The following is a 25278-nucleotide window of genomic DNA, read 5'->3' on the forward strand; positions in this document are numbered from 1 at the left end:
GGAGAATGCAGTGGTGAAACTTGACAAACACTACCTTGACTGGATGATCAATGTCAGGGATAAATCACGGTATCTTACATACCCATTACATGATGTGACTGAAATGGTATGTTAATTCTATGGTTTTCCTCCAAAATGACAAGACCAATCTAATAAGAAAAGCGTAAGAAAAATTTCAGTAGCGGCATCCTACAAAATACACAACCAGTAACCTCAAAATTCAAAGTTTGAAAAATGTTACAGTCAAGAAGAGCCTAAGGAAATATGAAAATTAATTGTAATGTGTTACTGTGACTGGGATCCAGAACAGAAAATAGGTAAAGACCAAGGAAATGTGAATAAACCATGGTCATTAATTAGTAATAACCATCAATAATGGTTCATTAATTTTGGCAAAAATACTATATTAACATAAGATGTTAATACCAGGGGAAACTGGGTGTGAGTTATATGCAAATCTCTGACCTATCACCTCAACTTTTTGTAAATCCAAAAATAAAGTCTATTATAAAACAAACAAACAAAAAGCAGAGTCTCAAGGGGCTGTGGAACGATAACAAAAGATCTAACATATATGATATCAGGGTTCCAGATGGAAAACAGAATGGGGAAAGAACTAAAATGATACTTGAATAAGTCTGAAGACTCCCTTAAATCTGACAAGAAATATAAACCTACAAACTCATGCTGTTGAGCACATTCCAAATAGGATAAATCCAAAGAAATCCATTCCAAGACAAGACATAACCAAACCTCTGAAAATAAAAGACAAACAAAAAATACTGGAAGCAGTCAGGAAAAAATGTGACATATAGTCACCTATTTGGGAAAAGAGTTTGAATAGCAGTTTCATCAGAAACCATGAAGGCCAGAAGGAACTGATACAATATTTTTACATGCTGAAAGAAAAGAACTATTGATTCAGAATTCTCTATCTTGCATAAAATTACAGGGAATTGAAGACATTCTTAGATGAAGGAAAACTATCAGAATTTGTTACCAGCAGATTTACCCTGTAAGTATGGCTGAAAAAAATTATATCTAAATAAAAAGGGAATGATAATACAAGGAATCTTGGACATCAGGAAGGAAAAACACAGTAAGGAAAAAAAATATGAGTACATACAACACACTTTCTTTCTCCTACTGACCTCTCCAAATTAAGTTTGACCATGGAAGCAAAAATTACAGCACTGTCATGTGGCCTTAAATACAAGTAGAAGAAATATTTAAGATGATTATAAATGGGGGAGGGTAAGGCAGAGAAGAGGGTTTAAGATTGCTATACTTCACTTGAATGGTGAAATAACACCACCAGTAGGCTGTAATAATTACATACACACACACATATGCACACATTAAAATATACATATATATAAACACATACACATAGTATTGAATAGATTACCACTTATAGAAAGAAATGGCCTACAAGTACATGAAAAGATGCTCAATATCACTAAACATCAGGGAAATGCAAATAAAAACCACAATGAGATACCATTGTGATACCTCATTGTGATAACCACAATAGCGAAGAAGTGGAAGCAAACTAAATGTCCATTAACAGAAAAATGGCTTAAGAAAATGTGCTACATAGATACAATGGAATATGACTCAACTTTGAAACAGAAAGAACCTTGTCATATTCCACAACACTGATGAACCTTGAGGATATTATAGTAAGTGAAATAAGTCAAGTCATAGAAGGACAAACCTGCATGATTCTACTTATTATAAGATAAAATAGCCAAGCTCATAGAATGGTGGCTGCCAGGATCTAGTAAATGGGGAGTTGCTATTCACCAGGTATGAAGTTTCAGTTGTACTAGATGAGTAAGTTCTAGAGATCTTCTGTAAACACTGTGCCTGTAAGTTAACGATTATGCAAACTAAAAATGGTTAAGATTGTAAATTTTTTTTCTTTTTTCTTTTTTTAAAGATTTATTTATTTATGCATAAGAGCTGGTGTATAGGTCAGAGGTGTGGAGGGTGAGAGGATTCACCAGAGACAGAGTGGGGAACAGAACAGGTAGATGACCGAAGTACACTGCTGAGGAGAGCAGCGGGCGACTCAGGAGAGGTCTGTTGCACCATGTGGGTTGCTCCCTGGCCGGCCAGGGATCAAACTCATGCTGCAGAGGCTGAGGATTGCTTCAGAGTGTGATGCTTAATCCCTTGCGCCACCAGGGAGGCCAAAGATGGTAAATTTTAAGTTAAATGTACATGCACCAAAAAAACAGAGCTATCAACTATACAGCAGAAACTGATAGAATGAAAAGAGAAGGATACATACTACAATTATAGTTGGAGACTTGAATACCTCCTTCTTAACAACTAAGGGAACTGTACAAAAAAAAAGCAAGATTTTTTAGAATAACTCTACTCCATGATCACAACATTTATACAACACTTCTGTCTAAGAACAAAGTATACATCTTTCCAAGTTCTTGCAGAATATATATCAAGATAGAATATATGCTGGACCATAAAACAAACCTCAATTAATTTTAAAAAAGTGAAATCACACAGAATATGTTCTCTAACCACAATAGAGTCAAAATAAACAATAACTAAAAGATAACAGGAAAATTGCCAAACACTTCAAAGCAAAATAACATACTTTCAGATAATCCATGTATCAAGAGGAAGTCTCAAGGGAAAGAAGAAAGGGACTTATAACTGAATAAAAGTGAAAATATGCATATCAAAATAAAGCAGAGCTGAGAGAGATTTCTAGCACTAAAATGCATATAATGAAAGAGGAACAGTCTCAAATCAATATTCTAAACTCATACCTCAATTGCTTAGGAAAAGAAGAGCAAAATAAACCCTAAACAAGCAGAAAGAAATTAGTATTAGAACAGAAACCAATGAACGAAAAATGGGAAAATACGGAAAATCAAAGAAACATGAATAAAATCGATACACCTTGATACATAGACCAAAAGAGAGAAAAGACCATTATCAGGAAGGAAATGGGGGTTATTGCACTAAACCCTACACAAATCAAAATAACAAGAAAATGCTACTAACAACTAATTCTACATGCATAAATTGGACAACTTAAGTAAAAAGGACAATTTCTCCAAATTACAAACTAGCACCTCACCCGAAATGAGATAATCTGAGTAGCACTTTAAGTACTTAAGGAAACTAATTTTATAATTTAATAACTCCCCAAAAAAGAAGTCTCTAGGCCCAGATGTTTTCAGGAGAGAAGTATACCAAATGCTTAAAGATAAAAACCTTCCACAAAATCTCTTCCAGAAAACAGTACAGGGAATAATTCCCAATTCACATTAGGAAATCATAATTACCCTGACACCAAAGTGAGAAACAGTCAAAAAAATACACCTACAGAACATTATCTCTCATAATTATGCATACAAAAATCGTGACCGAAATATTAACAAATAGAATTCAACATATAAAAGTATATCATATTATTTCATCCATAAATATTACAGCATGTATCTCTAAAAGGTACTGTTTTTTAAAAATATAACATGAATCTGACTCTTGAAACCTGAGTAATTTTTTAAGATTTGAGCTATAATTAACATAATGAAAAACAGAAATCTTTATTTTTTTCAATTGAAATAACAATGCCTTATAACAATATACAAGTTTCAGGTGTTCATTACTAAGAATCAGTATGTGAAGCACATGGACCTTAAGGTGTTCTGATAAGTGTATGACCACCGCTCAAAAAAATAGAGCAGTTCCATGACCCAGATATTTCCCACATGCCCTTTTCTTTTTTTTTTTTTTTTTTTTTTTTTTGAAGATCTAAGAATGGCTTTATTTTTTTTTTTTTTTTTTAAATTAATATTTTATTTTATATAATTCTTACATCATTTTTCATTTTTGCATTTTCATTTTGTTATATTCCCATACAATTGCACCCCCCTTATTTTTTTTTTTTTTAAATATTAAATTTTATTTTATATTCCCCATACAATTGCAAACGCCCCATTCTGACCCCAATCCTTCACCCAAAAAGTGTCTCTGGTTCATAGTTTTTTGTTGATTTTGATTTTCACTTTCTTATATTCATTTCCTGGTCCCTTATTTAAGTTTTCTAGATTCCTGCTATGAGTGAGACCATCCGGTATTTTTCTTTTTCCTTATTTCGCTGAGCATGATCCTTCCAGTGCCATCCATGTTGCTGCAAATCACATGCCTTTTCTAATCAATGTCTCATACACAAATAACTACTTCCTCATCTCCATAACCATAGACCAGTTTTGTCTGGTCTTAGACTTTTAGAAATGGGATCACAGAGTATACAAAAAGGCTTCTAGGCCCAAAAGTGGAAAAGCATACCAGGTGGAAAGAACTTCATACACAAAATATAAAGGTATGAAGGTATATGATTACAAAATGCTGAAGGGCTCAAGAGGGTTGAAAACTGGGGTTGGTGACTGACAAAAGACAGAATTAGAAAAGGAAGCTCACTGGAAAGCTAAGGTCTTCAGATGAAACTCTATGTTAATTCTGAGCACCAACTGCTAAATAAATTTTTCCCTGACTTCAAAATTGGGTCAGTTCTCTCAATATGTCATTTCTCCTCAACACACTAGTTGAGTGAGACCAAAGCAGGGGCAACATCCTACACCCCATGTCCATTCACTCCCATCGTGTGCAGAGGTCTCTACTATCTCAGGGATGGAACAGCCCTACTTGGCTTTCTGATGAGAGGGCACCTATCCTATGACCCACGTTAAACAAACAGTCCCACGTCTGAGAGGCAGCCTTACCATTATCTGGATTTCTCTCTTGCACACCTGGAGATCATGCTCATTGTTAACAAACATGCGTTTCAAGGCACATTTCATTCCATTGCTTGTCCTCACCAAAAACACGATAGCAAATCCACCTGCGAGAGAAACACACATAATAAGTTCTTGAGTTGTGTTCAAAGAGTCAGTCCAATGACTAAGGAGGCAATAGGTTGTTGCTGTCACTGTTAAGGGTATTAACAGTATCATCAGCTGAGCCTAGGACAGTGATGGTTTAAAGGTGTTCTAAGGACTCAGGTATTATTTGTGGGATTGAGTGGCAAGAATCAAAAATTGTTTCTAAATATATATCTCAAGAAAAAGAACAGTAATCATATACCAAAGAATTTATAGATAAACATAAGAATAACAGGTTAAAAAAAAAAAATCAACTCCATTCCAACCACAGTTCAAGGCACTTTCAGCTCCTGTTAAATTCTCACTACAATCCTGTGAGGCTGGGTGTTATTTGACCCTTTAAGACAACAATGATTAGTTGAAGAAACAGAGGCTCAAAGAGATGAGATTCAATCAAGGATTTATTTATTTATTTTTAAAGATTTATTTATGCACACAATAACTGGGGTATAGGCCAGAGGTGAGAGGAGTGAGAGGATTCACCAGAGACAGAGTGGGGAACAGAATGGGCAGATCCACTGAAATTCACTGGTAAGGAGCAGCGGGCGAGACAGGAGAGGTCTATGTGAGTCACCTCCCTGGTCAGGGATCAAACTCATGCTGTGGGGGCTGCAGCTAGCTTCCTAGTGCTGTGCCTTAACCCCGTGCGGCACCAGGGAGGCCCCTCAATCAAAGATTTAACAAACAAAACACAGGTCTAGCACTTCAGCAGAGAGACTTGGAAATTATTATAGTAAATGTTATAAGAATAATTAGCAATTAATTTCTTCCTTTCTTATCCCTCCACATCCCATCACCCAAGTCAAATCTAACAATACACCTTGAGGATTTCTTCTGTCTTCCCTACTTCGTGGGCTGTTGAGAAGATACAAGACACAGGTATGGAAGTGCTACTCCACTCAATAGACAGAAACAAACTGACTTTGTTACTTGACAGACTTTTTTTTTTTTTACTTTTTTTATTTTTATATTTCCCATACAATTGCACCCCCCCTTATTTTGGCCCCAATCCCTCCTTTCTCTGTCTCCCCCCATAGTGTGTCTCTGGTTTATAGTTGTTTGTTGATTTTGATTTTTTCTTTCTTATAGTTATTCTTTTTCCTGGTCCCTTATTTACGTTTTCTAGATTCCTGCTATGAGTGAGGCCATCCAGTATTTTTCTTTTTCTTTCTGGCTTATTTCGCTGAGCATGATCCCTTCCAGCTCCATCTGTGTTGCTGCAAATTACATGAGTTTAATCTTTTTTAATTGCTGAGTAATATTCCATTGTGTATATGCACCACATTTTCTTGATCCGTGGGAGTGCAAACTGGTCCTGCCACTATGGAGAGCTGTGTGGAGATTCCTTAACCTACTAAAGATAGAGCTTCCATATGATCCATCAATTCCACTCCTAGGTATTTACCCAAAGGACACAGAAACATTAATTCCAAAGGGCACCTGCACCCCTATATTTATAGCAGCACTATTTACAATAGCTAAGCTTTGGAAACAACCCAAATGCCCAAAAATAGATGACTGGATCAAGATGTGGTACTTGACAGACTTTTTAAGGTACACAGTAACCTCTCTCAAAAAGACAGTTCAGTTCATTAACAGAAATGTATATAATAAACAAATTCTTAAGTGTTCTGAACTTATTACACTTTAGCATTCCACAAATTCTTATAATGCTTCACAACTCAACCTTACCCCCCCAAATATTGTATGAAGTGTTCTTTGTTATTGTTAACAGGGATTATAAAAAGATTCAACAATGCTGTCAAAAGTTGAAGGTTTTGGGATAGGCAAGAGTTAGTGTAGACATTTAGTCTACATACCTGCTTATATCTTTTCGTAATTTAGTTTGGACTATCCTGTACATTAATTCTGAGTGGCACACACATACATACACACAAAACTTGCTAGGCTCAACATAACTTATAAGAGAATGCAAATCAAAACCACAATGAGATGTCACCTAATCTCTTACCTACACCAGTAAGAATGGTCTACATTAAAAAAACTAACAACAAATGCTGGTGAGGATGTGAAGAAAAAGGAACCCTTTTATTTTGGTGGTAGGAATGCAAACTGGTCCAACCACTATGGAAAGCTGTGTGGAGTACCCTCAAATTACTAAAAATGGATCTACCATATGACCCAACAATTCCAGAGGTACGAGGGGTGAGCGGATTCTCCATCCAATGAAGGTGAATACAAAGGAATTGGACGGAGATGAATACAGAGGAACTCATCAGTATGGGAACTTGATTTGAGGTTATGGGGTAGTATTGGGACTAGCAGCCACATGCAAAATTAATGCAGACCAATAAGCAGTGATCATAGAGACCCAGGCCTGAGATCTACAAACAGAACTTTGATTCTGACTGCCCCACGCTAAATCATCTGAGGCCCAGCCACACTTCCGTACCTGCCTGTTGATGTTCATATCATTTCCTGTTATAGCTTTACAAAATTTTATTTCCATTTTTATTATATATTTTTACAATGTTGTTCCCTTTTGTTCTCCCCATAAAATTACCACCACCAAGACACCCATGAACCATCACCATAGACTCTTGTGCTCTTCCCTCCCATTTTGATCTCCTTAAATTTCTCTAATTTATAGTTTGCTTGCTAGTTTTGTCTTTTTTTCTCCTTCTGATCCCTTGGATAGAAAAGTTTCTCTATGTTCCTCTGTAGTGTCAGGAAGGGACACAGTGCAGGTTTCCTATGATTCAGCAGACTGGGTAAAGGAGGAGTCAGAGTCCTTAGTGGCTTTTGCAGGCCTTTTATTGGGGTTCACCAGGCATATGGCAGGCAGGGGTGCTGGGGGGCCAGGAGGCTGGCAGTCCTCCCAGCCCCCAGCAAATCCTCATTCTATCTAGGCTCTCTGGCGTTCTTTCTGCTTCTCTGCTCTTCTGTTCGTTCTGCTGCTTCTCGGCTTCTCTTTCAGCTTCTACTGGCGTCCCCGTGACGCCACCCTTAAAAAGCCCAGTCTCAGCCCAGGTGAATCCCATCTACCTATGCCCACACCCTATTCCAGGTGCCCGCCATCAGGCATGCATTCAGGACCACAAGGATCCATCTATCCTGATTGCGGGAGGGCAGAAAATCATGACATTTTTCCTTACCCTACATCCTCCTATAAGTGAAACCATCTGATATTTTTTCTTTTTCCTTTTGACTTAGTTCACTGAGAATAATCCCTTCCTGTTCCATCAACGTTCCTGCAATTGGCATAAATTTATCTTTTTTGATTGCCGAGTAGTATTCCATCATGTATATATACCACATCTTCTTGATCCAGTCATCTGATGTTGGACATTTAGGTTATTTCCATATTTAAGCTACTGTAAATAGTACTGCAATGAACACAGGAGTGCAAGTATAGGGTAAGGTAAAGAAGTATCAGGCTTTTGTGCCCTCCCGCCATTAGGAATGATGATAAATCCCTGCGGTCCTGAATGCATGCCTGATGGTGGGCACCTGGAGTAGGTTGTGGGCGTGCATAAGTGGGTACAGATGGGCTAAGACTGGGCTTATAAGGGCGGCTTCACAGGGATGCCAAGAGAGCAGAGAAGCAGAGATAACCAGAGACTGCTGGAGCTCAGATAACAGTGAAGGCTTGCTGGGGGCGGAGAGGCCTGCCAGCCTCCTGGTCCCCCAGCACCCTTGCCTGCTATGTACCCCGTAAAATCCCAATAAAAGCCTGAGAAGCCACTGAGGGCTCCAGGATTCCTCCTTCACCCGTGTAGAGGGCAGGAATGGACACTGAGCAGGTTTTCTAGGATCCAGCAGACCAGGCAAAGGAGGAGTCCTGGAGTCCTCAGGGTTTTTGCAGGTTTTTATTGGGATCACCAGGTACACAGCAGGCAGGGGCGCTGGCGGGGTCGGGAGGCTGGCAGGCCTCCCAGCCCCCAGCAGGTCTTCACTCTGGGCTCTCCGGCCTTCTCTCGGCTTCTGCTGCTGCTGTTGGCATCCCCGTGACGCCGCCCTTAAAAGGCCAGTCTCTCAGCCCAGGTGTACCCACTTCAGGTGCCCGCCATCAGACATGCATTCAGGACCACAGGGTTCCCTCATCTATCCTAATGGCAGGAGGGCAGAAAAGCCTGATACCTTTTACCTACCCTACAACCCGTCTTCTGGAATCAGAAAATCTGCACTGTGCCCTTCCTGCCACTACATTTGGCGTAAGTCGGCAAGATAATCTGAAGCAGACGAGTATGGAGCCCTCCGAAGACCTCAGGAGGCACTGAGGAGTAGCAGATTGAGCCTGTGACAGCGCTAGAGGCACCATGGTAGCACAGAAGGTGGACATGGTCCGGGAGCTACAGGACGAGACCTTGCCTGGAGGAGGAGATGGCCTGCGAGGACCAGCCAATGACCTCTGAAGCAGCAGAATCATTGGGGAAGAAAGGACCATGATTCATAGCTTGACCAGTGCCGATGCCAAGAAACTGATGGACTTGGACTAATGGACTTGGACTGACAATCCCGCCAGAAGGCAGAGAAACTTTGGCAAGTTAATGTTGCTTTGGGGACCCTGGGGGTGGATGGTTTTGTTTGTAAACCCCAGGAGATAAAAATCAAGGCATGGCTGGTGGGCCTTGGTAGAAGAGCCCACAGTTGGCTGAGGGAGGAAGCCCTCGCCAAGTTCTCTGCAGCCAGGCAGAGAAAAAGCCAACTTAGAAAAGCAAAAGTTGGTGCTAAGATTGAGAAGCCCTGAGCAGCTGTTAAGCAGCCTGAATATGCTGAAGAAGGCCAGTGAGTCTCTTAAAATCACCTATGGGTGATGCCCTGTTCATTGTTGAGTGAGGGTGAGGAGCTGAGGAACCCGCTCTTGGGGGACGGGTGGGGAATGTGGCTTGTGGTGGAGCCCACAGCCAAAAAGGGGACCCAAGAGAGGCCGCATGTGGAGCCTGTATCCATGGATCCCCAACCCATGTGCTTGTGCAGAGGGTTGGCCTGAGTGCAGGGGTCTGTGTGTCGCTATGAAAGCCAAGTGTTGGAGTGACCGCAGACAGGAATTCTGAGGACTGGGCAATTACCCCAAAATTACAGAATCACTGGTCCAAGAGTGAGTGCATCCTGAGGGTGGAAGCGGTGTGGCCTGTGGCTGAGACCGCAGCAGGAGAAGGCAGATGCCTGAGTGGATCCCCCCTTGTTTGAGCAATGCCTTCAGCAGCAGAAGTGGTGGATCATCTGCTGGTGCCAATAATCTTGTCTTTTGCCACTAAGTTGGTGCCCTGCCTGGACTTATTTGTGTTATGATATATTTTATGTATTCACATATATTGTGATGTATTCTATTTACTTTTGTGGGCCATGGCTGCAGTGTTCATATTGCCAAGAGAAACACATATGGCTTGATATAGACTGTATGGCAGAAAACCCTGAGGGGGTGGATTGCAGGTTAAGGTAAAGTATCAGGCTTTTGTGCCCTCCCGCCATTAGGATTGATGATGGATCCCTGTGGTCCTGAATGCATGCCTGATGGTGGGCACCTAGAGTAGGGGGTGGGCATATGTAAATGGGTACACCTGGGCTAAGACTGGGCTTACAAGGGCGGCTTCACGGGGACGCCAAGAGAGCAGAGAAGCAGAGACCACCAGAGAATGCTGGGACTGGGAGGCCTGCCAGCCTCCCAGTCCCCCAGCACCCTTGCCTGCTGTATACCCAGTAAAATCCCAATGAAAGACTGAAAAGCCACTGAGGACTCCAGGATTCCTCCTTCACCCGTCTGCTGGAATCAGAAAACCTGCACTGTGCCCTTCCTGCCCCTACAGCAGGTTACCTTTTGAATTAATGTTTTTGTCCTCTGGGTAGATTCCTAGGAGTGGAATTGCTGGGTCATATGGTAGATCTCTTTTTAGTAATGTGAGGGTACTCCACACAGCTTTCCATAGTGGTTGGACCAGTTTGCATTCCCACCACCAAAGTAGAAGGGTTCCTTTTTCTCCACATCCTTACCAGCATTTGTTGTTGTTATTTTTTTTTTAATGTAGACCATTCTTACTGGTGTAGGTAAGAGATTAGGTGACATCTCATTGTGGTTTTGATTTGCGTTTCTCTTATTATATGTTGAGCATTTTTTCATGTATGTGTTGGCCATCTGCATTTCGTCTTCAAAGATGTATCCACTTTTTTTTTAATAATTTTATTTTTATATTCCCCATACAATTGCAACCCCCCCATTCTGACCCAACCTCTCCCCTCCCGCCCCCCACCCCCAAAAAAGTGTCTCTGGTTCATAGTTTTTTGTTGATTTTGATTTTCACTTTCTTATAGTTATTCATTTTCCTGGTCCCTTATTTAAGTTTTCTAGATTCCTGCTATGAGTATCCACTTTTTGACTGCATTCTTTATTTTGTTTTTGTTGAGTGTGTGTAATCGCTTTGTAGATCTTACAAAAATAATTTTTCAAATAAGTTTCTGTTCTTTGCAACAAAGAGCTTTAATCATAAAGCACTAGTGCATGTTTTCATAAAATACAATTCCTCACTAAAACATTTAATGGGCTCATATGTTCCAATGTTTTTGTAATTTAGATTTATGAATAAATTCATAAATGATTTACCATAGACATGTTTGTATATTTCCTATCACTGTTCTTTAATATTCAGGGGAAAAAAAACACTAAAATTTGCCAAAATTTAATTTCAACTGTCATCTCTCTAACCTTTGTACCTCAATAGTATCTTTCATTTTCTTGTAATGCGTTAAAGTTCACTTAACATTGCTCAATTGTCAATTTTAATTCTAGAATTTTGAGTCTTTACTAAAAATTTTTAACCCTGCATGCACTGACAAGTAGAGCTCTGATCTTGCGCACGCGCTCTCTCTCTCTCTCACTCTTGCTTTCTCGCTCACACACACACAACACTCAATGTCAAGATGCCTAGATTTTTTATTTTAATTTTTTAGGATATCAGCCTTTTTCTTATAATAAACATGTACATTTAGTGCAGCAATATTTTTCCTTTTTCCCAATAAAGCTATAAAATTCTGGATATCTTATTAATTTAATTGGAAATAGTATAAGTTATAAAATTCCTATGTATATTCATAATTGTTTTGTGAACAGTCCAACTGAATATTCATTTTAGAGATATTTTGAATTTTTTAAAAAGTCACAGGACTGCAGACTTTCTGGCAGTAGTACTCCTAGAGGACCCTGAATCCACGCATTTTGCTTTATGGGTGGAGGAAGTAAGTGAAGTTTAGGAGTCTCCTGGCTAACTACTGGCAGAACCTGAAACAGTGTCACTCTTCTGATGGTCCCCAAAATTTTCCTCCTACTCCTCTCATCTTTGAGAAAAACTGTGCAATACCACTTTAAATAATAAAGATACCTCCAAAGTGCTGCAAAACAAATATTGGAAATGTCTATTTCCTATAGTTTTGTGATGCATGGCACCTAAAGTGCAGGCAGTCTTTTCAAAAGCAAGTTGATGATGCAGTAATTTGAGATAACAACCACCAGATGGAAGCAGTGTAGTTTTCTTTGCCAGGTAGCAAGATGACGATTTCCAGCCAGAACTGAAGAAATGGGTCAGATGCCTATACACCATCCAGGCAAACACGGCCTGGCTGAAAAGAGCGAGCAGATTCTCAAACCCCATGACCATTATAAATCTTAAGGCCCAGCAATGAACCCTTATGTTTAACACAGAAGCACATTATTAAGCATCTATGCCCATAAAAGGAGTTGTATGTAAGTGAGAAACATTTAAATCAGAATTCCTTCATCATGAGATCAAAATTGAAGTCTGACAGGACTTGTCACTTTAAAGATGTTGGCCATTATCACTGTGTAGTTGACCAAACGGAGATGTAAGTTATTAGGTTGCAAAGGAGAAAGAAGATAGCACCATTCAAGCTGTTTCACCAATAGAGGTCCATGTCCGGCACAGGAATCAGGGTAATAAGATTGTCAGCCAGACCCAAACAGGATTCAGGCTATTACAAAAGCAGCAACTCTAAAATTCTCAGAATAATCTCCAGGATTTTACTGGAACCCATTTTTTAAAAATCCATAAATTTATTAACTCACAAAAGTAAAAAGGACCTAATCCATTACAAGAGGTAAGTGAAAAAAAGGCAGGGTACTTTTGGCACTGACATACTTTTGCATATTAAATATCTAGGAACATTTTTTTACCTTCCCCAGAAAATGCTTTCTCCTACTTTCCCTAAAATACATAGCACTTTTAGTCTAATTCTCTTCCCCTAGTTTTTGATGATGGGAGGGGGGACTTACCACAGACTATGAGTTTAGACATTTTGTTTGTGTTGGTTTCCCTCATTATCCTTATTCTCTAGAATAGTACTTCACACAGAATAGAAATTTTAAAAATGAGTCAATTTTCCCCTTAGAGTTACTACAGAGACAAGAAAGAGCCACAGAATGGTGGTGACTGGGAAACTAAAGCATTTCACAATTCCAGGTAATTGGTACCATGTATGGATACCAGCCCAGTTTTGTCAAATCTGCTTATTTCTAAAGTTAAGCTGAAAGTCCAAAATTTGATGCAAAATTCTCAGATTTAAACACTGACAATAAGTCACTTTTTGAATTAATGCCAGACAGGATGGCACTGTAGAAGCTAGAGAAATCATATTTGGAAAACTTTACAAAGTCTCTGAGGCTACAGGTTTTCTCCCTGATCGATTCTAATCCCCTATTTTATCGATGGTCAGAAAGGGGAAGTGACACAGCAGTGGTACACAAAGTTAAAAGATGATATGAAATAAAATCTAGCATATGTTCATACACTGGTTACACAAATTGCCTTTCTTCCTGAAGTTTTATATAATATTCACCCCCCACACACACACACAACCCAGCATTTGTAGAAAATTTTAAACTTTTTAAAAGGCATTTAAAATAAACTATATTTTTATAATAACTGAATGAGGTATGGGTAAGCTACCTATTGTTCCCATTTTCCTGGTAGGAAACAGATGTAGAGATTAAGTTCCTTTTATAAGAATATACAACTAGTTAGTGGTAGTGTTCAAACTAGACTTCTCACCTTTTTAAATCCTTCTTTTGAAATCAATTTTACATATTATACAACTGTATTAATAAACTGTATACTTTAAAGTATACAGTTTGCTGACTTTTCACAACTATGTACATGCTTCTAATCATCATCACAATCAACCCATCACTGTAAACAGTTCCCCCTTATAGACACCTCCCCTCCCTCTCACACCACCTCTCCTAACTATGTCTGCTTTCTATCCTATAAACTCATTTTGCTTGCTCCAGAATAAATGGAATCATACAGTATGTATTCTTTCCTTGTGTCTGGCTCCTCTTACTTAGCATCATACTCTTGAGATTCATTCTCATTGTTACATGTGTCAGTAGTTTGGATTTTTTTAAATTGCAGACTTGTATAAATTCTAAATTAGTTTATCCATTTGCTTGTTGAAGGATATTTAAACTGTTTCTATCTTTTGGCTATAATTAGAAATAAGATACCCACTTAGATGTGTGTGTGTACATGCAGGTATTTATTTCTCTTAGATAAATACCTAGGAACAGGACTGCTAACTAGTTATCCACAGTGAGAGTACCTTTTATACTCCCAAGAGTCATACATGAGACTTACGGTCATTCTACATCCTCATCAGCACTTGATATTGTTGGCATTTTTCATTTTAGCCATTCTGGTATATAGTGATATTTTTGTTGTCGTTTTAATTTGCATTTCTTTGCAGATCCTTCCTCATTTAAACTCCTACATTAGTTGTTTCCCACCACTTTCCTGGTAAAAAGTCTTTAATAAGCATAAGATCATGGAATCAACCATGAAATTACTAAGGTAACTTGGACTTCAGTCTCTCAAACAAGCAACGATGACAGTATCTTCCATCCTGGGAAAGGAAGCAAGTGAATCTGTAATACACAGAGAGGGGACTCCATCCATCCATCCATCCATCCATCCATCCATCCATCCATCCATCCAACATCAACAAGAGAAGTCAGACGTCAACATCATTATGATTGAAACTTTCTTTTAAACGGAAGTAACATTGATTTCAATCTGTAATAAGTTATAGGAGTACAGCTTCATAACTTCATCAAATGTATTTACCATACCACCCCCACCACCACAGCTTTAGTTACCATCCACCACCATCCAATCAACTCCCTCTTCCCACTCCTCCCAGCTCCCACACCACCCCCTTCCACCACTTTCCCTCTGGTAACCACCATTCTGTTAGCAGAATCTAAGGATTTGTTTTTGGTTTGTTGTTTTGCTTTTTCCTTCACATTCCACATGTTTTTTCCTTCACATTCCACAGTATTTTTCTTTCTCCTTCCGCTTACTTAGCTTAACTTCCTCAAAGTCAATCTATGTCGTCACAAATGGCAACAATTCCATCTTTCATTTTCTTAAGCTGAGTAATATTCCGTTGTGTACATATACCATATCTTATTCAAAATGATAAATGCATCCCTAAGTTTACTGCAGCACTACTCACAATCACTGAAATTTTTCAACAAAATCTCCCCAGGACCCTTATCATGATATTAAATAGCAGCAATGGGCCTTTCGAAAAAGTAAGCAAAATTTCCTGACTTTGTTTCAAATGCTGAATCATGTTAGAGGAGGTCCAGACCCAGGGGCTGTTCTGAATGGATCAAGACACCAGTGACTTATACTTAGCAAGAAAATGTGAGGGATGGGAAGGGAGGTGAGTAGAGAGAGAAAGACAACACCATGCTGATTATGTGGGCAGTGATGTGCACAGAGAAAGGAAATAACTGGGCAGACAATGAGAATGAGGATACCCAGGACTATGAGCTGTAACTCCATCATGATGCTGAGACAGGGTTTCTGCATCTGCTGTCAGAGATTAGGGCAGATATCTTAAAATCAGGCAGGCCTAAATTCTAGACACTAAAACTTGCGGCCTCCTTATTTCCTGTAGGTAAAAGCAAAGTCCATCTACACCTTTAGGAATGGCTTCTACTTGCCTGAGATGAAAGGAGACATATGCAAAAGGAGTTCGAACACACTAAAATGAGAAAAACCTCAACAAGACCCATATTCTGCTCTGTTTTCCACTTCTCAGGCCTATATAATCTTTGTTTCTCTTTTAAAGTCAGGTTTAACCCAATGAATGCTGCTGATGTAATGCAGTTTCTCTCTGAATTACCTGAAAAAGAGAAGGTGAGCATAAAATAAAACAGCCTTCTAAAGCTTTTCTACAGAATCAGATGGAGTACTCAGTTAAAAGGGAATTTATCTTGAGATGTAAATGACCATGCAACATTGGCTCCCCTTAGCCTCTATTTCCTTAACTGCAGAAATTATGACTAAACAAGTGGTTTAAAGTGAGTTCCTGAGATCCCTAGGATATTAAGAGGTACATCAGTGGCCTCATGAGGAAAAAATGACTTCATTTAAGGGTAGGGCCCTGTATCCAGCTTCAGAATTAACATTAATTCTGAAAAAGATGTTAGGAAAAGGGGGGGTGGCAAATCTTCTTTAAAGGAAAAGAAAAGAGTACCCAAAGGATATTCTATAGTTCTCTACAAAAGAGACAACACTGCCAAGTCATGCAAAGGGCTCTTATCTCCTTGCCAACCACACATAAATGTGAACAGGCAGCTTCTGGGGAGGGTGCCGCACCACTACATCCACTTTACATTAAGACCATGTACTATTACTTTAGAGTCTGACAGGTTAGGGTCAAACCCTGGCTCAGGTAACCCACAAGTCCCTGAAGTCCTCTCCTCTCAATGTCAAGGGCAGCTGACATCTACCTCATAGCTTTGGGGCAGATTAAATGACAGGTAAAGCAGCTAGCACACAGAAAGGTGAGTGATGAATACAGGTGTTCCCTCCTTCCCCTCTCCCCCCGCCCCCAAATAGCCTTTATATTTGTATACTTTACTTGTCATAAAGTTCTAAATCTAGACTATCTTCTGAGATCAAGAACATAAACCCAAATGCTTACAGGGGCAAACAGTTCACCTAAAGGAGGGAATTAGTCCAGGTGCAACAAAATGTATAAAGAAGTCTGATAACACAAATTCAATGACAGGGAGGGGTTAGTACTGTGCAAACCAGCAAGTGCAGATCCCAACCCCTCGAGTAGCCTCTCCCCAAATACTGTCAAGTATTACCATAGAGGAATGGTGACTGAAGTTGCCAATTTTTTTGATTTCTAAGAGAAGGTACACTTATAGGTGAAATCTCCTGATTCTTAAAATCAGGCAACAAACTTAAAAATCTCTTAAACCCTATGTGACCTATTTCCAGGCCAGGACTATACTAAACAGCCCTGCTTCAATCTTTATTTGAGCCTGTGAAGTAAGCAGGGCATATATTATCATCTCTACTTGACTGCCTGGGAAACTGAGACACCCAGAAAAGCTGAAGTGGCTGCCTAATCCAAGTACTGCCATGTAGTGGCAGGGCTAGGGCTAAAATGCAGGTGTGCCAATCATGGCCCTCACCTGGGTCCACTCTTTCCTGCAGTCATCCCCCGCTCTTTGATAGCAAATTCTGCAGGAACACTTCCACTACTTGGGAAGAGAAAAGACACAGCTGAAAGACAAGGGGGCTGACTGAAGCTTTGCCACACTCACTGGGAGAAGTCCTCTGCACAGCGAGAACTTGGGAGCCATAGGGAGTGAAGACCAAGTGGGCTGACAAATACCCAACTACCATTTATTCACAATGAAGACAACTTTGCCAAAAGTTTCAGATGGAACAAAAATTTCCAAAAGTCTAAAACAGATGGCAAGGAGCAGAGCAAAGATTGTACAGGAAAAAAGGTCAGTCTGAAACATTTGTCAATACTGATTTCAATAGGGACTTGGGGTTTGTTTTTTTAACTTTAAGCTCTCCTCACTTGCCTCAAATTAAAAATCACCATGTGCCAGCTCCTTCTGGGGAACATGTCAAAGCAGTCCTTTCCCCAGGCATAAAGAACATCCAGATGGGGGATGACTTGAGGTATTCAAGTTCTCCTCTTCCCATCGGGTGCTGTGGGCACAAAGTTAGATACTGGCAAACTCTGGCAGTGGTACAGACACATCAATGGAACCCAATCAAGGGTATAGGTTGAACATTGGGTTTTTCTTTGGCAATTGGCTTTTCCTTTCCAGCCCTTGCAACAGTTGGGGGGAATCTCCAGTTCTGAGGGTTTTCTTTAGAGCCTTCACTCCAAAAACAAACAAAAAATAAAAAAAAAAAAGTTTCAGGGAAGGCACCTGCCTGCCTGGAATAGTAGATTGTAGTTTAAGAAATTAATTTGGCTCACATAACACCTTCTCTGTACCATTACTATGGGATTGGCTATGTGGCAAATGTAGAGGAAAATGATGAGAAGCATTGGAATGGTATATTTTTTGTCCATTGAAATCCATAAAGCAGCTTCCTTGGTCAGCCTGAGCTATTTTCTATTCTCTACACTATAGGGTGATCTTTTGAAAACTAAAATTTAGTATCTGTCATCTGTCTGAAACTCCCCAGTGGCCTCTTTACCCATCTTAGAATAAAACTGCAAATAATGACTATGGCCTGTAAAGCCCCTACGTGATATGAAACGACCTTCCCTGCCCCCATTTCTGGCTTCATTCATATACCACAGACTTCTACTACTCAATCTGTTCCAGCCACAATGGCTGCTTGCTTCCCCAGTGTTGCTTGTGCTCCACCCTGCCTAAGGGTTTCACACAAGCTTCTCCCTTCATCCTATTCACCCAGTTCTTGACCTGACCAACTCCTCTCTGCCAGGTTTCAGACTAAATGTTAAATGTTACTTCTTTGTAGGAACCTTCCCCTGGTTGCCCATACCCCCTATCCCTACTTCTGAATAAGTTAAATTTTCCTTGTTTCATTCGTGTGTGTGTGTGTGTGTGTGTGTGTCTTCCCTCCCCCCTCCTCTCTCTCTCTCTCTCTCTCTCTCTCTCTCTCTCTCTCTCTCTCTCTCTATATATATATATATATATATATATATATACCTCTTTTCTTTTGAGATGTATCACAAGTATAGTCAAATACTTAAGTGGGTAATTCCTTAAAGTCTTCTTTGCCTGAACTCTATAAACTGCACAAGGGCAGGGACAAGGAGTGACTACTTACTGTGACTCTGTCATCCAGCACAGGGCCTACTACATTAAAGGTCCTCAAGGGTTTGTCACACAATGTGTTTGCCTAGTACCATTAAGGATACCAAAAAACCCAAACCCAAAGAACAAAAACCACTATACACTCCCAATCTTTCAGAAGGATAGAATCTAGTTTGAGACAGAAGGGAGATATTTTGAGAGAACACCCCCGTCAGTAATAAGGTAGTCTAGCCCAACAGAGGGAACCCCTGAGCACTCACAACTAAGAGGAGACAAGACTAGAGCCCACTGGACAATAAGCCGGGAAACATGCTCAAAATGCTGCTTTATGGGGAGCTCGACAGAAATCCCTGCACTATCAGAGTAACACTTGTCTTATACACAATCCCTTCTTTTAAAAATAACACTTGAGCTGGAAATGAAAACCCTCTTCAGTTGAGAAGGGAAGAAAATCAAACACCCCCATGCTCAATCCTGCATTACCCTTCACCTAAGGGAGCAGAGAGCCTCTCAGGCATGAATTGCACTTACTCCCTCAGCCCCTGGTGCCAGCACTCCCCTAATAAGTGGTCTGCAAATAAGCAGAATGGCTGAGGTCATTTAGACAGAGCAGCAACTGTACCAGATTCATCAGTCCCACCACAGGCACCCAAAGTCTGTTCTAATCATTTCCATCAAGACTTCAAGATTACTGGTTCACTGTTACTGGTTCACAATTTCCAAAGAAGAACTGGGGTTTTAGCAAAGATGAAGTCTGGCTGGCGTTCTCTCTGCTCTCAGCTGTGTATTAGCATTCCAGTTTAACTTCAAGCTTAAATGGTTTTCTGCACTGACTGCTTTTGCAGTAAATCTGGTTAACTAGCTCTATTCCAGAAAGAATATTTTCTACTTGGTTATTTGAGCTCAGCTGTGTCTTCTGTTTTACTGGACATGCACTGGCATCAAAGGAACATAAGGAAATATTTTCAACTTTTTAGGTTCCTAATACCTAAGTGTGGAAGTGCTGGGTCACTAGGTAGGTATATATTTAGTTTTATAAAAAACTGCCAGATTTCTTTCCAATGTCGTTATATCATTTCATATTCCCACCAATACTGTATATGAGTTTTAGATCCTTTATAATCTGAATACTCCCCTAACCTCATCCAACCCCATATCCTATTGCACTCTACAACCAAGCATTCAGAACTTTAGCCTTTTTGCTATTTTACTCCCAGGGAGTTACCCATGCTAGTCCCTCTGCTGGAATATCCCTTGATAAATAGAGTTTAATATTAAGATAATACCTCCTCTGTAAAGTCTACCCTTTCCCTGACAATTACCCTGCTTTCCCATCATTATATATTTGGCCTGTAAGTTATACTGTTGCACTGTGATTATCTATGATGTTTCTCTCTCCACTAGTTATGCTAAGGCAAAGCAGACACTATTATGTCTTGGTAGAAATGATACTTGTTATTCCTATATGGTTAACAAATTCAAAAACTATAAAATCATAAAATCAACATTCTAAATTTTTCTCTAGGTGGAGCATTTAAAAAATATGCCACCAAAGAAAAATTAAACTGGCAACAAGAGCTTTTTCTCTTGGAATCCTCAGGGATAGGACAGTGCTTGGTAGATGGTGGACAACTAATAGATGTTTGATAAATTTATAACAAATCCAGTGATATTGTTTCCCTGCTTATAATTCTCGTCTAGTTTGCAACCACCTACAAAATTAAATCCCAGCTTAAATGTGATATACAAGATACATCATAATCAGCAGTCACACTGATGAGAGTGCCTGGACAGTGTCCGCTGAAGTCTAATGCTATCTGGAAGACCTGTCTTGTCTTTAATTAGTAAACATGTAATGTTAGTCAAGTATAGCTCAGACCAAGCCTCCTCTGTGAACTTTCACTTAACAGAATAACACCACCACCACCACCACCCAATTCTATTTTCTTGCCCTGATTATGTACCATTTGTCTGCATAACAGTCTTTCTCACTAGGACTATATTCTCTCAGAAGCAAGGATTTTACTTTATTTTTATTCATGTTAGAAACACACTGGTCTAGCTTATCATACCCTTCACCCCATGCTGAAACAACCATTAGATAAGTTCTTCAAGCGACTCTGCTTCCCTAGCCACTGCTAAGTGCACGAGCAGCGGATAGGTGGTATACATTCCCCCTGGAGAATCTGAATTAACAACCTCAGAAACTATAATAGGTGGTGCTGTACAATGTGTGGAATAGACTAGGGGCTACTGTCAGTCCCGTGTATGCTCACAAATAAGAAGAGAGGAGTATTCTGCAAAATAGTCAAGAGAACAGAGCACACCATTGGAAGGAACTGCAATCCAAGACTATGAGGCTCCAAGCAGAGAGAGAACAGCCATCTAATAACTTTCCAATGCCCACAAAATCCAGCTTCACTTCCTGCTGCTGTGTTCTCGGAGGCTCCCCTGTATTTATCCAATTAAATCTTTTTTACTTCATCTAATTTGAATTAAATGTGGTCTTGCACCCACTGCTAAGACACCTAAGATACCTTGCATTACAATATGTTTTAGAATACAGAGCTGGATAGCAGCTCCCTCTGGGGAACATGTCAAAGCAGTCCTTTCCCCAGGCATCTAGGGTTCAATCATTTTAACCGTAACAAGGAGCTTCAACATAAAGTTAAAGAATGCTAAAACAGAATAGTGAAAACTGCACTCAAAGATTTAGAATTTTTACAAGTGTTAGAAAAATTGTAGAGAAAAGGACACTGTTGCACATTTTTGGTAGGAATGTAATTATGAGATACCATTATAGAAAAATCTGTTGATTCCTCAAAAAAGAAATTACATATGATCCAGTTATCCTATTTCTGAGTATTTACACAGAAAAGACAAAAATGCTAATTAAAAGAGCAATATGTACTCCCATGTTTATTGTAACACTATTTACAATAGTGATGAGTTAAAAACAACCTCAGTATTCATTGACAGCTAGCTGAACACACATAAAAAAGAAGTGGTTTTTATACACAGCTATTTTTAAAAATTAAATCCTGCCATTTGCAACAACTTGGATGGACCTAAAGGGTATTACTATGCTTAGTAAAATAAGTTAGAAGAAGAAAAACAAACTTTGTATGATTTCACTCATATGTCATATATAGAAACAATGAACTAAATATAACAAAGATATACTTTCATATTCCAAGAACAATTAGTAGTTACCAGAAGGGACAAGGCAAGGAAGGTAGGCCAATTGGGTAAAAGGAGACAAATATATGGTGAAGAATAGAATTGGATTCCTAGTGATGAATTTAATGTAATATATGTACATGTTGATTTTTAATGATGTACATCTGGAACTTTTATGTTATAATGCAATGTTACTTCAATAAAAAAAAAAGGGGAAATTTAAGTTAAGGGCTACATTTACATTATATAGCACCTACATTAATATACAAAGATGTAAGGACAAAGTAGTTAAAAAAAAAAATGAAGACAGGCTAGTTATAGGGAGTAGAGGTGCACTGTAACGTTTCTTGGGTTCTGAGAGCAGTGTTAGGCAGCGGGGAAGAGAAGATACCCTGCCCTCAGAGCATTGATTCTGCGAGTAATGCCAGAAAGATGGGTTTATATGGGATTATCAGAAAGCAATCATTGAGAAGAGCATTAGGCTCTCAAAAGGGAGGAAACACACAGGGTAGAGTCATTCATATTAGGTGAAATAAGAGCTCAGCCATGCATGGACAAAACTGGGGAGTATGTTTAGAAGGTAAGTCTTCATAGAGACCAGGAGACCAGCAGCACCAATCAATGTACTGTGTGAGAGGGAAAACTTCTTTGGTGTAAAATCAGGATCAAGAGCAGGGTGAGGGAAGTAAGGCTCTTGCCATCAGCACAATAAGACAGTATTGATGGTTTAGTTCAGGCTGTTGTGTGGCTATACGCAAGACTGCTGAACTAATCTTATCTTTATTTTGTTTATCTGTTTATCTGTATTTTGTTTATTCTGCTATTTTGTTTATCATGGTTTCTTATAACCTTTATTTTTAAAATACTGCATAAGATATTATTTATTTTGATTACTTAGTTTTGGGGTGCCCCCTTAAATTCTGCACTTGAGGTGATTGTTTCAACCTAACCCCAGGTCCTAGGTGAAAACTACAGCATAGGGAAATCTGACCAGGCATCAGCACCCCACGTGGTCTTTCCTCTCTGGCTCACAGAAGAGGTATGAGGTCAAGACATTCCTCAGGGGAAACAAATTCAGTGATTGCCTCCAAAGGAAGTGAGGGCTGGGAAACAGAAAGAGAAACAACTGTGGAGCCAGTTTCTGGTTCTCAGTGGGAACTAGAGTGGTGGCCTACCCCACCAAGATCAAGATCAGACAACTCAGGCATCAAACAAAGAAACAAAGCCTCACCAAAGCAGAGACCAAGCATTCACAGCCCAGATAGCAAATGAGTATAAATTTACCAACTAGCTGGTCATAAATGTATGCCAACCAAAACAAAACATACAAATATGGTTTAGAGAGAAAGGTGGATCCTGTAATAACCAGAAACTTGGGGTCTTCCACAAAGGATTGAAAAGGGCAGCAGTACAGAACAACTAGAAGCCTAGGGAAAAAAACATCCAAAGCTTAATTGGAAAAGTGCTCACTCAACCAGGACAGGGCACCAGATGTCACAGGGCTCTAAGAGGTTTGTACCAAACAAGGAAGAACAGAGGATCCCGTCCAACCTGGAACTAAGAAGACAATTCTACCCAAGTTTTCAGTACTATTTACTGAATAATATATATATATATATATATATATAAGTATTTAGCTAAGGCTAAACCTCAAAGTTGAGGAGAGGGAAAGGAATGAGAGCTGGGTATTTCATAAGCTGTATCGGTAGCAGTTGGAGTTAGACCTAGTTATACTTTCTGGCAGGAATGTCAGCTGGTACATACCTGGAAAGCAACATGTATAAAAAGCCAAATATTAAGGAAATAATCTGAAATAACCACAAAATGTGTACTTAAAAATCCCAGGACAAAACAATTGTAACCAGGAAAACCCTTAAGTTACTGGAAATAACTTAAAAGTCCAATAAGAAAAGACTTGCTTAAAAAAATTAAAGTTTGCTCATACAAAAGAACATTATATAGCCACTAAAATAATTAGTACATGTTAAATAATTTGGATCAGAAATTTTGTTCATCATGGATCTTTTTGCATTAATTTGTTTCTACACTTACTGTTTAGCCAACCTGCTAATTTCTTGGGAATTTTTTTCCACCCCTCTATGATGACCAGGGCAGTTTCGGCAAGCACCTGTCCCTTCTGATGGCAGTCCTGAACAGGAACAAAGGGAAAATCAAAGCAAAAGGAGAGGGGAGTAATCTGGTCCTGAGATCCCCAGGCACTCTCGCAGGTCACCCCAAGATCACAACTCTACTCCACCTCTCTCTCCACTGACTTTCTGGGATTAAATGTAAAAATCGTCCTCACTCAGAAAATATTCAACATACAATTTACATGACTGACACTCCCACAACCAAACCATAAAAGGTACACTAGTCCTTACCAGAATACTACTTAAAAATATTTTTATGTTGGACCTCCCTGGTGGCACAAAGGGTTAAGACGCAACCTATGAATTATCCGCAGCCACTGCAGCACAAGTTTGATCCCTGGCCAGGGAGCTACACACATGGCACAATAGACTTCTCCTGACTCACCCACTGCTCCCCTCAGCAGTATATTTCAGTCAGTCTGCCTGTTCTGCTCCCTACTCTGTCTCTGGTCCTCTCACCCCAACACCGCATCCCTGGCCTGTACCCCAGTTCTTGTATGCATAAATAAATCTTTAAAAAATAGTAAAAATATTTATATGTTAACAATTATGCTTGAGTTTAATGGCAGTATAAACATATGACATACACATAAACATTCAAAAAGGAAGTGAATTATAATAAGTACTCAACCATGCTTATTAGAAGTTTATCAAGGCTAGATCCATATGGTATTAGGTGTTGCACATATGCCTAGAAAAAAATGGCCTCCAGAGCGCAAGTCAATGATCTTAAAGGCATGACTTCTCTGGAGAGCACTCTGAAAAATTCCTCTGGTAATAACAGAAATATGGACATAAGGGAAAAAACATACACACAATGTAATATTCATGGCATTAAGGTCACATGGCCTACTCTCCATCAACCTTCATATCTTCTAGCTACTTTGTGTTTAGGACACATCCAAAAATAGTACTGTTGAGATTCAGCTCTCTGCCAAGC

General features: G+C 39.5%; 1 protein-coding gene across 6 annotated transcripts in view; it reads right to left on the minus strand.

The window, feature by feature from the left end:
- AAK1 (AP2 associated kinase 1) overlaps positions 1–25278 on the minus strand; it is a 177269-nt gene that overhangs the window by 91796 nt on the left and 60195 nt on the right. For all 6 annotated transcript variants that reach the window (XM_054701690.1, XM_054701691.1, XM_054701689.1 and 3 more), the window contains exon 3: positions 4764–4882. In XM_054701690.1, the coding sequence (XP_054557665.1) occupies positions 4764–4882 (119 nt within the window). The remainder of the gene's footprint in view (positions 1–4763; positions 4883–25278) is intronic.

The sequence above is a fragment of the Talpa occidentalis genome, unplaced genomic scaffold, assembly GCF_014898055.3.
Source record: "Talpa occidentalis isolate TD23 unplaced genomic scaffold, MPIMG_talOcc4v2.1 talOcc4.5, whole genome shotgun sequence".
Lineage (NCBI taxonomy): Eukaryota > Metazoa > Chordata > Mammalia > Eulipotyphla > Talpidae > Talpa > Talpa occidentalis.